Source organism: Drosophila erecta, unplaced genomic scaffold (genome assembly GCF_003286155.1).
Source record: "Drosophila erecta strain 14021-0224.00,06,07 unplaced genomic scaffold, DereRS2 tig00000021-arrow-pilon, whole genome shotgun sequence".
In the NCBI taxonomy this organism is placed as follows: Eukaryota; Metazoa; Arthropoda; class Insecta; order Diptera; family Drosophilidae; genus Drosophila; species Drosophila erecta.
Genome location: NW_020825198.1, coordinates 18833803 through 18846861, shown reverse-complemented (window position 1 = coordinate 18846861; position 13059 = coordinate 18833803). Strand labels below are relative to the sequence as shown.

The 13059-nt window shown below is 44.3% G+C and overlaps 6 protein-coding genes across 6 annotated transcripts; 2 read left to right on the top strand and 4 right to left on the bottom strand.

Annotated features, from left to right (window-relative positions):
* Positions 1–713: 713 nt before the first annotated feature.
* On the bottom strand, positions 714–1384 carry LOC6544968 (larval/pupal cuticle protein H1C). Its single transcript, XM_001973199.3, has 2 exons — positions 1287–1384; positions 714–1225 (listed from the first exon to the last, which is right to left on the bottom strand). The coding sequence occupies exons 1-2, from the start codon at positions 1296–1298 to the stop codon at positions 764–766; spliced, it is 474 nt and encodes a 157-aa protein (XP_001973235.1). The 5' UTR covers positions 1299–1384; the 3' UTR covers positions 714–763.
* Positions 1385–3700: 2316 nt separating this feature from the next.
* On the top strand, positions 3701–4152 carry LOC26526160. Its single transcript, XM_015158748.2, has 2 exons — positions 3701–3787; positions 3873–4152. The coding sequence occupies exons 1-2, from the start codon at positions 3776–3778 to the stop codon at positions 4098–4100; spliced, it is 240 nt and encodes a 79-aa protein (XP_015014234.1). The 5' UTR covers positions 3701–3775; the 3' UTR covers positions 4101–4152.
* A 392-nt stretch (positions 4153–4544) lies between these two features.
* On the bottom strand, positions 4545–5147 carry LOC6544967 (A-kinase anchor protein 14). Its single transcript, XM_001973198.3, has 2 exons — positions 5057–5147; positions 4545–4997 (listed from the first exon to the last, which is right to left on the bottom strand). The coding sequence occupies exons 1-2, from the start codon at positions 5066–5068 to the stop codon at positions 4599–4601; spliced, it is 411 nt and encodes a 136-aa protein (XP_001973234.1). The 5' UTR covers positions 5069–5147; the 3' UTR covers positions 4545–4598.
* Positions 5148–5157: 10 nt separating this feature from the next.
* LOC6544966 (A-kinase anchor protein 14) lies at positions 5158–6023 on the top strand. Its single transcript, XM_001973197.3, has 2 exons — positions 5158–5548; positions 5606–6023. Exons 1-2 carry the CDS (start codon positions 5537–5539, stop codon positions 6002–6004), a joined length of 411 nt encoding a protein of 136 aa, XP_001973233.1. The 5' UTR covers positions 5158–5536; the 3' UTR covers positions 6005–6023.
* Positions 6024–8354: 2331 nt separating this feature from the next.
* Positions 8355–9011, bottom strand: LOC6544965 (neuropeptide-like 3). The gene is made up of 2 exons (XM_001973196.2): positions 8971–9011; positions 8355–8857 (listed from the first exon to the last, which is right to left on the bottom strand). The coding sequence occupies exons 1-2, from the start codon at positions 8980–8982 to the stop codon at positions 8585–8587; spliced, it is 285 nt and encodes a 94-aa protein (XP_001973232.1). The 5' UTR covers positions 8983–9011; the 3' UTR covers positions 8355–8584.
* Positions 9012–11588: 2577 nt separating this feature from the next.
* Positions 11589–12436, bottom strand: LOC6544964 (uncharacterized histidine-rich protein DDB_G0274557). The gene is made up of 2 exons (XM_001973195.3): positions 12199–12436; positions 11589–12135 (listed from the first exon to the last, which is right to left on the bottom strand). Exons 1-2 carry the CDS (start codon positions 12208–12210, stop codon positions 11791–11793), a joined length of 357 nt encoding a protein of 118 aa, XP_001973231.2. The 5' UTR covers positions 12211–12436; the 3' UTR covers positions 11589–11790.
* Positions 12437–13059: the final 623 nt, after the last annotated feature.

The following is a 13059-nucleotide window of genomic DNA, read 5'->3' as shown; positions in this document are numbered from 1 at the left end:
TACCAGATCGATTTGATTCAATCCAATTAGCATTTGAATAATCTACTTCAGAGGCTTTTAGTGTGGCATTCATTAGTATTCATTCGCCATCTCGAGTCGGTAGCAGAGTGCCAAAACTTAAAATAAATAAAAGTGTAACACAACAGTGAAACCGCCCAGAGGCAGCACCAAAAATAAATTATGCAAGGCAATTATTGTATTTTTTTCTGCGTTAATAAATAAATTGTAAGCATACTTATATATGAGTAAATGGCTTTCTACTTTTTTTAATGCTGCACATATCAATTAAAATTTGCATTCAATGTTACATAATGTATGTAAAAGGTAGAAGGAAACGTTCCGACCATATAGAGTATATATATTCTGGATCAGGAGCACTAGGCGAGTCGATCTGGTCTGTCGATTTGTGTATTTGTGTGTGCTAGCACACTTTTAAAAAATGTTTTCATTTTCCTTCATTGTACTTTTTTTCTTGACAATTTTCCAGCAAAATGTTGAAATTTCTTCCACTTGTCGAGTGGGTATCCGATAGTTGATAAAATTGACTGCAGCGCTTCCTCTTCTTTTTAATAAAGGCCTGTCAGTGGGAGCACTAAAGTAAAGGATTTTTTGAAGCTGCGTTATCGCTTAAAAGCGTAGAAGTAAAAACCCAAACATTTTATAAATATATCAAGAAATCGTAACTAAATTAAATTTCAATGTTTTTTTTTATTTCCTCGTACAACAAATGTATCATAACCATGTGAGCTCGCTTTCAATCGATTTACTTGTGGTAGGCAGAGTAGACAACTGGGGCGCTGTGGACGGTGTGGACCAGAGGGGCAGCAGGGATCACGGTCTTGATGATGGGAGCAGCTGGGATGACGGTCTTGACCAGAGGAGCCGCAGGGATGACAGTGTGGAGCAGAGGAGCTGCGGGCACCACAGTCTTAATGACGGGAGCGGCGGGGATCACAGTCTTAACCAGGGGAGCGGCATGGACCACCGGGGCGGCATGGACCACCGGGGCGGCATGAACCACCGGGGCGGCATGAACCACCGGGGCGGAGTAGACCACCGGGACCTTGCGCACCAGGTTCACGTTGCTCTGGTGGGTGATGGCCGAGGAGGCGCTGGTGTCCACGTAGGCGGTCTTGGCGAGAATCGCCGGCTGGACAATCGAGTGGGTCTCGGCAATCAGACCGGGGGCAGCGGCGGCCACAGCCAGGCAGGCGAAGAAGGCGACCTGTGGAGGAGGATAAAGGGTTAGAGGACAGCACTCAGCTTCCATCTCCTAGACAACTCACGAATTTAAACATCTTTGGATTGGGGTTTGGGGTTTGCTGTGATTGCTGAATCGATTGCAACTGCTGATGATGACAGGCCAGCGCAGGGTTTTTATAGTTGCCTAGTTTGGTCCAAAGCCCAATTGTTTGTCGCAAGTACTTGGCTGAACTTGAGCCGCCAACCGGTTTGGGTTTTTAGGTAAAACACTTATTCGGGCTTTCAGTCTTCAGCTTTCTGGCTTCTAAGCGCTTATCAAAGACGCAGTTCGTTAACTGACCTAGGTTCCAGCAGCTTTGGCTCTGTGTGTGGGTGATTGTGAGGAAGTCGAGAAGTCGAGAAGTCGAGACAACAAGCCAGGCCAATCAATCGACAATGGGCCAAGTAATTGGCCTTAGATGCGGTCGCTTACGCAAATGAGACTGCAGATGCTGGGCTATCCCATTGAGTGCGTGGGTGGGTTATCCTTATGTCCTTATATCCTTGTCCTTGCACTTCACCAGGCGACACTAGATCTTCCTCCTCGTTGGCCTTTCACAATCACTTGATCCGGCGCGTAATTGAGTTGCATTCTCGTCCTGGGGATTCATCCCCATCTTGTCTGGGAATGGGATGCGTCTTTCAGTGCTCGTTATGCGACCTTTTGCCACATTATTAATGAGTGCACCAATGTGTGCAAATGTGTAAATACCATCGACGAGGCATTTAATAAGAGTTGCTCACATAACTTCGGTAACATTGACAGCAGCAGATAATCAAAGGTTGGGACCAGGACAATTGTCTGCGAACTGAGGTGTGTGATTGCCGGTTGGTTGCCTAGACTTGGTCATAAATTAAGGGAATGCGCCGAGAATAAAGGTGCCCTTTGCAAACCAATGGGTTTTTTATACAAGTCTGTGCGAAGATGTTGTAACATTTTGGGACACACGATGGACTTGGGTTTGGAGCAAGCCTGATTTGTGGAAACTTGTTGAACACGAAATTCTGATGGAACGAAATCAAATTATGTCATATGAACAGTATAAGTGTGTCTAAGAATAAAGATATTCGTATTGTTTGCTTCGGCGTTTCTCTTTGCTGTTATAAATAGATTGCAAAAAGCAAATGATGATAGATCAAATGACAAATCAGTTTTTTGACTGCGTTACAAATCAACGAGGGACTTCATTAGAAGGAAGGCTTCGGTTTTTTGCCTTCATACTTGTAATATAATTTTTCTGTACTAGTTCAGTAAGGATATTAATATCCTAAATACTATACTATTTAAATTTTTAATCTGTACATGCAGTGCAGGACGGAACAGCCCACTTCATATGAACCCTGAACTTGACCCAAATCAAAACCCTCGAGACTTTGCCCTTCATCGACCCGCCCGACCCGCAAACAAAAGCGCATTCAAATTGAAGCTGGAGCCGTATTTGGATGCGGGTTGCAACATCGCCTTCGTCCAGTTGATGGCTGCGGCTCCTCAAGTGATTCATGGCCAGGCCATAAAGAGCCGGCTACCAACTTCCAACTGCAGCGGCTGTTAAGTGCCGCTCGAGTGACAGATAAAGAGCCCCCTTTCCCCGATTCCCCCGACTGAGACCCATGCTCATTCTCAGATTCGGATTCAGACCCAGTCCCTATGTCAAGGTTATCCGCCGGACAAGCCCCACGCGCACTTAACCCACAATTTCGAGCTGGACGCTGTGGTTTCGCCGGCTGTGTCACTGTGTTTTCAGTTTTCGGGGCTCGACTTTGGGTCGAGCGACAGTTACACGTACTTAAGATAACCATCTGGCATCTGGTAATGTGGAAAATGAATACCCAGAAAATAAATTTGCGGTCCCTGTAATTTTATGGAGCGATGGTCGCCGATTGTTATTTTATGGCTGTGGTTCGAACACTTCAATCAGTCAACGCAGGATAAAAAACAAGTTGCTGACTTATTTAAATGTTTATATTTTTTAACAGCTTGTAGCAGCGGTATTTTATGGGTTGGGAAACAAGCTACTTGGGTTAACATATGTTAGCTACATTTATTAATGTACAACACGTATTTCGCAGCTTCGCGCTCTAATTGTTCCAATTTCACAATATCACATTTGAATATTGTCTTTAAAAAGAAATATCTTTTTTATGAAAGCATATTGCAGGACCCCAAATTGTTGGTGTACTTATAAATTTTTTGAAAATCTTTCGCGCTTTAAAGTATTCTTTTTCTTTATCTACAATTAATATGCGTGACTTGTAAGTACTTCTTCAGCTAAGCCTCAGTTCGAATTGTCTTATTTTACGGATCACTGATCGAATAACGTCAAAACCGTTTTGTGGTCCATTCAATCGTTTTGCTAAGTAGCCCCGTTGTAAGACCTTCGTTGAATTTGGCGTGTCATTTGTCATTTTGGCAAATCTATTGGCAATTGGGCTATATAAACGGTGCGTAGGCCTCATTGGGTCATGAGTTCTTACTGGAGTTTCGCAGAGCCAAATTCAAACTAAGACTAGATCCAATTTCAGCTGCCTCAACATGCATAGAATGGTAAGTAAAAATACCAAACATTTCTGTTATATTATATTTCATAAATAAAATTTACAACTTAAAATCATTTTCAATTTCATTGCAGCTGCTCTACACCTTGGTGATCATTGCCCTTGCTTTGGTTCAGGCCTGCCAAATCCATCATAATCTGACATTTCCTGCTGTGGAGCAAGTTTCCGACTGTTCTGGCCACCACCTCACTTTTCGTAATCGGAGTTTGACAAGGGATCTGCCCACATTAACCCCAGGCTATTCGGTGTCTCCTCGGCTTGAACTTTGCTTTTATGGCAAACCTTTTACGTTGGGGCATTAGCCGTGCATTGTTGTTGCTTTGTTATTGCTTGAATAAATTGTTGTAAATTATTTACCATATACAAGGATGCGGTTGATTTATTTGGTAAAATTAAGATGCCTGATTTGAAGGCTACATTAGATAGTTGGCAATTTATTTTACTTCAAGATGTTTTTTTATATCTAAATAAATACAATGGATTGAATTTTTTAATGTGACTACTTTTTGATGATGACTTTAAGTGCTTTATTTAATTTGTTGTTTAATAAAAGTGCAACCTAGTTAGGGTACTGATAACTATTGATTTTGTAAGAAACGATGTAAAGTTCTTTTTAGCATGTTTCAGACACTCTGAATTAACCGTATTAAATATAATTTATAATATCTTAATACACATTAAAGTCCCAAATCCCATATACAGAGTTATACAACATATTTCGTACGTTAGGTTCAATAATACTTTTCAGAATTTGAATTTATTTTCATATAATTGGTTAACAAACAAACAATTCAAAGGCTTTAGTGGTGCAGGGTGTAGGCCAGAGGAGCGGAGTGCACCACCGACTTGAGGAGGGGAGCGGAGTGGACCAGAGGCACAGAGTGCACCACAGGAGCGGAGTGCACCACCGGCACAGAGTGGACGACTGGAGCGGCGTGGACAACGGGCACGGAGTGAACCACGGGAGCAGCGTGGACGGCAATGGCGGGTTGGGAGTAGGTGGTGGTCTTCACGATGGGAGCGACCACTGGCTGCACCACCGCCTTGCTGTGCACCTGGGTGATGCTCTGGTGGGACACCGCCGAGGGAGCAGAGTGCACCACCGATCCAACCTTGGCCAGGACGGGCTCGTGCACCACCTGGTGGGTCTCGATCAGACCGGCGCTGGCGGTGGCGACGAGGAGAGCAAGGACCGCGATCTGTAGGGAATGAACTAAGGTTAGTTCAGCTGCAGAGCATAAAACACTATGTTACTCACGAATTTGAACATTTTGATATTGGTATTTTTGAACGAGTGCTGCTGGTGGTTGCTGGAGAAGATTCGTTAGAGAACTGATGATGCTTGGGAACAGCCAACCCAACTTATATAGAACCTCGAGTCCAGCGATGCCAACGCTTCAAGCCCAACCGCTGACCTTCAGTACGCCCCGGTATGACCCGAGTTTGATCAGATGGAGATTCGAAACCCAAAATCAAGTCGGAGTAAGCTCATTATGATTTCTCGTTGCTGCAGCTGCCGAAAGCCAAAAGCTCAGATCGTTGGAGCCCGAAGTCTGAAGTATATGGTGCCTTATCAAAAGCCCCTCAAGGTGGACAACTTCGGATGCCGAAGTCTCTAGCTCTTTGAGCCCTTAGCCTGTGTTGCTTAGTCGCTATATAAGCCTCATCTGCAGGTTCCACCAGCATCAGTCATCTCTCTGAGCTTACCCCAAAAACAACCAACCAAACCTTATTCAAGATGTTCAAATTTGTAAGTCCAAAGGATTCGTACAAAAAGAGAGATAAAACTAACAATTTACTCGTACAGGTTGCCGTCATCGCTCTCCTGGTCGCCACCGCCAGCGCCGGTCTGATCGAGACCCACCATGTGGTGCACGAGCCCGTCCTGGCCAAGGTCGGATCGGTGGTGCACTCTGCTCCCTCGGCGGTGTCCCACCAGAGTATCACCCAGGTGCACAGCAAGGCGGTGGTGCAGCCAGTGGTTGCTCCCATCGTGAAGACCACCACCTACTCCCAACCCGCCGTTGCTGTCCACGCTGCTCCAGTGGTTCACTCCGTGCCCGTTGTCCACGCCGCTCCAGTCGTCCACTCTGTGCCGGTGGTGCACTCCGCTCCTGTGGTGCACTCTGTGCCTCTGGTCCACTCCGCTCCCCTCCTCAAGTCGGTGGTGCACTCCGCTCCTCTGGCCTACACCCTGCACCACTAAGGTTGCAAATGTGATACAGTATTTACGATTTTTTGTTTAAATAAATGTTTTTCGTTTTGTCATAACAAGTTAATCAATGTGTTCCAATATTTTTACAGCATCAGGAAAGCTATAATTTCGTAAGCTTTATGGAACATGGAATTACAGTTCTTTAAGATCTGTTACTTATTTGCAAAATTCCACAGAACTTATTACAAATATTTATTAAAAGTAGTATAGACCACAGTGAAATCGATTCTGTTGCATTCACTTCTTATAAAAGTCTTATACCTTTTAAATATTATTCGAGTATACTTTTGGGCTGCTCTAGAAATCAACTTAAGTTTTTTTTTTTTTTTTTTTTTTTTTTATTGTAGTTTATTAAGATATACAGGATAGCTATGAACCCTTTTATTACCTTATTTTCTATTGTTTCTGCCAATTGGCGCTCCGGCTATAGGGAATATTTAATATAGCTTTTTCTAGTTTGGTCTAATACTCTCATGTTGTTTTATAATTAATGTTTAGCTATTAAGCTATTGTTATCTTAGCACTAAGTCTCTTGGTTGACGTCTTTTGATCCTCTGCCTCGGTCGAGTAATGGTGAGATCATTAGCGAGACGATTCCTGTGGTTCATCAGTCTTGAGTTGTACCGACTGGAGTGGAAGTTGATTTGTTGTAGTACCGTAACTAGTTTTAGGTCCCTATGTAGCACGCTATTTCGAATGTACCACTCACAGCCTGTAATTTGTCTCGCTATTTTGTTCTGGGCCACCTGAATTTTTTTGATTTGGCTATCTCTTGCTATCCCCCAGATTTGGCAACCATATTGCCAGATGGGAGCAATGACCTGCTTGTATAGGGTGAGCTTATTTCGGGTGGAGAGTTTACTGTTGCTTCTTAGGAGCCACCAGTGCTTTGTCACAGCTGCTCTCACCCTTGTTTTGATGGCTGCTATGTGGGGAGCAAATGTGAGCCGGCGATCTAATGTTATGCCAAGATATTTGGCCGTACTACACTGCTGTACCATCTCCTCACCTAGTTGAACAGCAGGTGGTGTTTTCCTCCTTAGTGAGAAGCACACGTTAGCTGACTTTTGACCATTTATGCCAATATTCCATCTTCTTGCCCATTTCTCGTACCTGTCAGCGTACTCTTGTAGGCCGTCTGCTGCTTCATATTCGCAGGATGATCTGTAAGTAACACAGACGTCATCGGCGAAAGTGGCTAGAGTCATCCTGTCAGGGTTGGCGTCCATACTAGCATTTGGCTGCGGCATATCGTTGGTATACAGACAGTACAATAATGGACCCAGTACACTTCCTTGAGGCACTCCTGCACTGACCTCATGTATCCCTGAGGTTGCGGAGTGGAAACGTACTGCGAACTGCCTATTCGCCAAGTAGGACCGCATTAGCAAGTAATACGGTGCTGGTAGTGTCATTTTTATTTTGGCCAATAGGCCAATATGCCAGACTCGGTCGAATGCTTCCTTAATGTCCAAAAAGAGCGCATTGCAGTATTCTTTCTCATCGTAGGCTTGCAATATTTGGTCAACGATGCGGTGCAGTTGTTCTATTGAACTGTGACCTGCACGAAATCCAAATTGGTGATCAGGGATGGCTCTTCTGGATGACATTATCCCAGCAATTCGGGCAGAGATAAGTCTCTCAAAGATCTTCGAGATTGATGGGAGGAGACTGATTGGCCGGTAGGATGCTGGGTCACTCTCTGGCTTTCCGGGCTTGTGGATCATACTCACTAAGCCAAATTTCCACTGGGCAGGGAAGTAATGCAACCTCAACATAGCGTTGAAGATCAACGTTATGTAAGAGATCGCGTGAGTAGGCAGCGCCTTCAGAGTAGCGTTGCAGATGATGTCGTGGCCTGGTGCTCTTTTAGAGGATTGGCGGTTTATGATCGCTGATATCTCACATTGGTCGAACGGGAGAATCGGTGCATCCATTTGCAGCGCTTGCTCGAGGACTTCCTGCGTTTCTTGTTTTTCCTGTTGGCTGGCAAGGTTAAAGGGCTTGAACCGTTCAGCTAAGTGCCTAGCAAACACTTCCGCTTGTTCCTTGTCAGAACGACACCATGTTCCGTTCTCATTAGCTAGTGGTGCCTTCCTGGGGCACCTCCTTTTTATACTACGCGTCGCTTTCCATAGAGAATGCCTCGCTTCGCTTCCAGTACCAGTGTTGGTAAGCCTCTCGTCGAACCATGCAGCTTTATGGTCCACCAGTTTCTTACGGAGAATATGTTGAGCTCTGTTCCACTCTAATTTGTCTAGAGGGTGGCGGGACCTCATCCATCTTGTCCGAAGTCGTCTCTTTTCAGCAATCAACTTAAGTGAAGTAAATGCAAAATCTATTTCGCTCGCTATAACAAGTATGGTAGGTATTTATTGCTTGAAATGTATTTTAGTGTCTAAACATTTTTTTGTGATTTTTTTCTTCTCATTGCTGAACTTGCTGGCATTATACACAGGGCACAGGACTGGTGACTGAAGTTATCCGCAGGAAATGTGTGGTAGAACAGGAGCTGATTGGCTGGCGTGTGGGTGAGATATGTGGGGGCTGGATCTCCAATGGGCAAATGGATTAACCGATCACAACGGGTCCCAGGCCATGGACGCTCTTGATCAGCAGAGGAGAAGGATGCACCTGGGTGATGGCTGCATGGGAAATGGCACCTGGCAGCACGCTCACAACTTGGGGAGCAACCAGAGGCGATCCGACGACGGTGGGTCCCCAGATTCCAGGTGCAACCAGGCCAGGGGCAATAAGTCCAGGAGCAGGAGCAGGAGCAGGAGCAGGAGCGGGAGCGGGAGCTGGGGCAGCGGCAGCCAGGCTAAGGAGAGCAACGAAGACGCACTGGGGAAATATGTAAATATATATATTAGAAGGATGCCACTTTTCTCAGCACATGTCCACTTTTAGAATCCTTTTCTTACAAAGAATAGTCTTTCTGGGCTTTAAGAACTCACCAGCTTGAACATTTTGTTTTGTTGATGGTTTGCAACGATTTGACATAGAATTGCACTCCCGACTGGCCTATTTATACGGAATAATCGGAACTGCAGTTGGCGCTCTCCAAATGGGTCGCCAACACGCCTCTGCACTCTGCACTCATTTCACCCGGCAACAAACACATTTGCCGCAGCATTCAGGCCAAGTTAAGCCACACAGAACCAACTGAGTCGAGCCGAATGAAAACCCTTCCGGGGGCAGGTTCTCGAGTTACCGAAATGCACAGACAGAAATATATTCTAAATAATACAAATAAGCTAGTAATTACGATCTGTGACCCCAATTCAGCCGTTTATCTATACCATACTGTTATCATCATCAGAAACTGTAATGTATTACTCTTAAACTTGTCTTTCGACATAACTTTAAAGTCGAATGTTTCCAAAACTGTGTAGACTTTTCGCCCGGTGCATTCGTTCTCCCTCAGTTGACTGGCTACTTCAATGCGATCTGATTCGATTCAATTCGATTTCGCCGCCTTATGATTTATGCAACGCGAGACATGTTCTAAGTGGACTCACTCCCTCCTCGTTCCGCATTCCCACTTGCTGTGGGGACCATGCGGCGTATACTTGACACTGTTGCATGCGTCGCACAATTAAGCAAACAAATAAATAGAATCATGTCAGGGGGAAAATATGTAATGTGAGTCCAAGAAAAGAATCTACTCAAGCGGCTTAGTTTAGCTAACGGGGAAGAGGAGGTGGGGCTTGCTCTTTGCACTTTTGGCTTGCATAAATTAAGTCCCAACTTGGCGAAACGTTGATTAATGTGACTTGCCAATAACGCCGGCGGTCAGTTGGTAGTTCGGTTGGTCAGCCAACTTGCCCCGGGGCTCGGCCAATCGACAGAGATTGTCTCCAAAGCGATTTTGTCTTGTGCAATTCTGCGACACTGGCACATCAGATACATTTTATGATCACTGTCGCGGGCAGTGAGTTATTACAAAGCCGTCAAGAGGTGGAGATCAGGAAATGTATTTGCATTTCGAAGAAATATTTTTTAAAGAACACCCTTTTTACTACATACCATTACTACACAGAAATGTGTAATTTAATTTTATGGTGTATCCAAATTGTTGAACGAACTAACTAAAATATAAAGCTAGCTATAATTTCAAGAATGTATGTCAAGTTTCCCATATCGCCAGCTATGGACATATATTTAATTTAGTTAAATGTAAGCCAGTTAATTCTAACGTGTATAAATGGTCCCATACTCATAAATGGCACAAAAATAAATTTACTTAAATGTTTTGTATCTCTCAATGCTATCGATTTTAAACCCCACCTTAACTTCACAGGTTTCCTATTTTGCCAATTGCTCGATTATTTACCTTTAATAAGCTACCGAATCACGTGTCCGCAAAATACTACAAAAACCGCGGTTACCTTGCCGAAACTATTTGATTATTATTTTATTTCATTTGCCTCGTTTGCCGGTCAGCGAACCATTTCGAAAAGTTGGCTTAAAGCATAACCGATTTGCGGCTAATTCAGCGATGAAAAGACGGCCAAAACAAAAAGCGAAACTTTTTCAGGGCTAGTTGGTGATTGATATAGATTCTGATTTGATTTTAATGCACCAAACAAGGAAGTATTGACTTCTATATAAGCCCCTCTGTGAAACACCACTGCTTTTGCCCTACCCAACAATCTACATATATACATTGAAAATTGGTAATATCTAATTGATGTTCATGTCACATTAACTGTTTGAGTGTCCCATTAGACTGGCTTTATGGCAATGTTTGCCTATTAAGCTGGTTCTGAATGCGAGTTTATCGAGGGTTGTGTGGGTAAAGTACGGCGGCTATTTGCATTGGCTTATGCAAAACAGACAGTCAATTGCAAAAGCCAAGCAGACTTGAACTTGAAATAGATCTGGATCCCTTCTGACTGAATTTTCATACCCTGCTTGTGTACAATGAAAACTTACATGCAACTGTGGCAGCAACAACTACTTATCACCTCGATTGGCCCATCCGACTGATATGTATTCCCCGCCCTCGTCTCCCTTGCATAGACGTAGACATAGACATTCATCATCTGCTTATGCACTGATTTGCATAACAGAAAAATCATTTGGTTGCCACATGTAGTGGCAACGTGTGTTGTCACCATGGGAAATGTGTTATCCCCCATCGGCTGTATCGAATGGTTTTTTCGGTTAATTACTATTACCCAGGGGCTAATTATGTCAGCTAAATAAGGAAGTGACTTTTCGCGGCACAGATACCCGATCGCATTTGACGCCACTTTACGTATTAACTTCCCCTTAAAGGAAGAGCAGATTAATTTCTATTGTGTAAGTGCAGTATTACAGAAGTACATAGCTTTTAATAAGAAATGACTGGGACTTGAACGCGAATTGTGATTGAATCACTTTTAGCCGAAGGGATTTCCGTGATACCAAAACGTGACAGATGTACATGCGTTTGATTAAATAAAAGTATGCATATAAATTCTAAACTTGCTATTTCCATTTACTAGCTCCTTTGTATCTTAAAATCCATATCCGATATTCGTTTAAGAGCTGTGCTCTTCATTATCCCAAGTAAAATCACCACCTTTAGGTGTTGTATCTTTTATGTACAGCTTTACAGATAGATGGAATAGAATATTCAGCAGCTTACAGCGAAACCTCCAGTTGGTCCTTACACATGAACAATCGACACACGCAAACATACACAGCATACACAGGTTGCATTCTCCCTGTCGTCGTTATCGGCATTCAGTTATCGTTATCAATCATCGGTCAATCGTCAGGTTCGTCGATTAGTGGAGGTGGTAATCGTGGAAGTCGTGATGGTGGTGCAGGTGGAAGGGATCGTAGGGGTGGTAGGCCTTGATGATGGGCGCAGGATGGTAAGCCTTGATGATGGGCGGATGCACCACTGTCTTCACCACAGTGGGCAGCAGGACCGGTTTGATTATGTGGTGCGGCACACTGTGCACCACCGTGGAGCTCTGGTGGGAGACGGCAGCGGGCAGATGGTAGTGTAGTGGCTCCACATGGTGGTGGTGGGGGTAGTAGGGGATCTCCGGATAGTGGTGGTGGTGTCCGTGCAGGAATCCAGGACGAGCTGCCGCCAAGGCGCAAATGGAGAGTAGCGACACTACCTATGAGTTGGTTATACATCCTCAGATTGGTTCTCAGCCAGAGTTAATCCGCGGTATCCTTACCAGTTTCATCATCTTGTGGGTGGCTTTATCCTCGGTGCTTGGTCTTGGTAGCTTGCTGCTTGCAACTGATGCCACTCGATGGTGTGGAGGTGGCTTTTATTCACTTGCCACCTAGCCAATTGGCCACCAGCAACAGCTGCGGATTCCGCTGCAGATGCAGATGCAGATGCTCTTGTTGCCATATCCGCCGCTGCGGAGAGGCTTCAATGTTGCATCCGCAGTTGGCAGACTGCCGCCTGAAGTTGCTGCCGTTGTAATTGCAGCTCGTTTCGTTTTTCATTTCAATTGTTGTTTTTGCGTTGTCTGCCTTTTTCGCACACAGTTTTGTCAAGCGCCGCATTGTTTACCCGCAGTCTGAGTCGCTCCATCCATCGACCCCTTCCAATTCCAATCCCAATCCGAAGCGCTGAACTCTGCCACGGTTGGGTTCAATGAGGTGGCAGACACGACCGACGACTGCGATGTGGGGATGCTCTAACCCAATGGAAACTCGATGGGACTGTAAGGGAAAAGTACATTACAGTATCCACATAATAGGAACATAGACTCATAATGGAACTAAATAATTTACTAATTTATGGGCATTATTGTATTTGTAATTTGTAGACAATGCACAAAGGCCGAGCGCTTTTAAAACATTTAAGGTACCAGGTAAACAAACAATTTACCATTTAAATAAAATTTAATTTGCCAAGTATTGCTGAAATAGATGGACATGGGTTCAGTTTTTGCAAGCAAGTTTTAACCTCTTTGCCAGCTTTTTCGCATTGCTAATGTACCTCAATTAGGTGAAGAGTAGCTGCTTATGTGTTCATTCAGAGAGCTAGTCCTAAAGTTGTCGCTGGTTGTATTTATTTATTT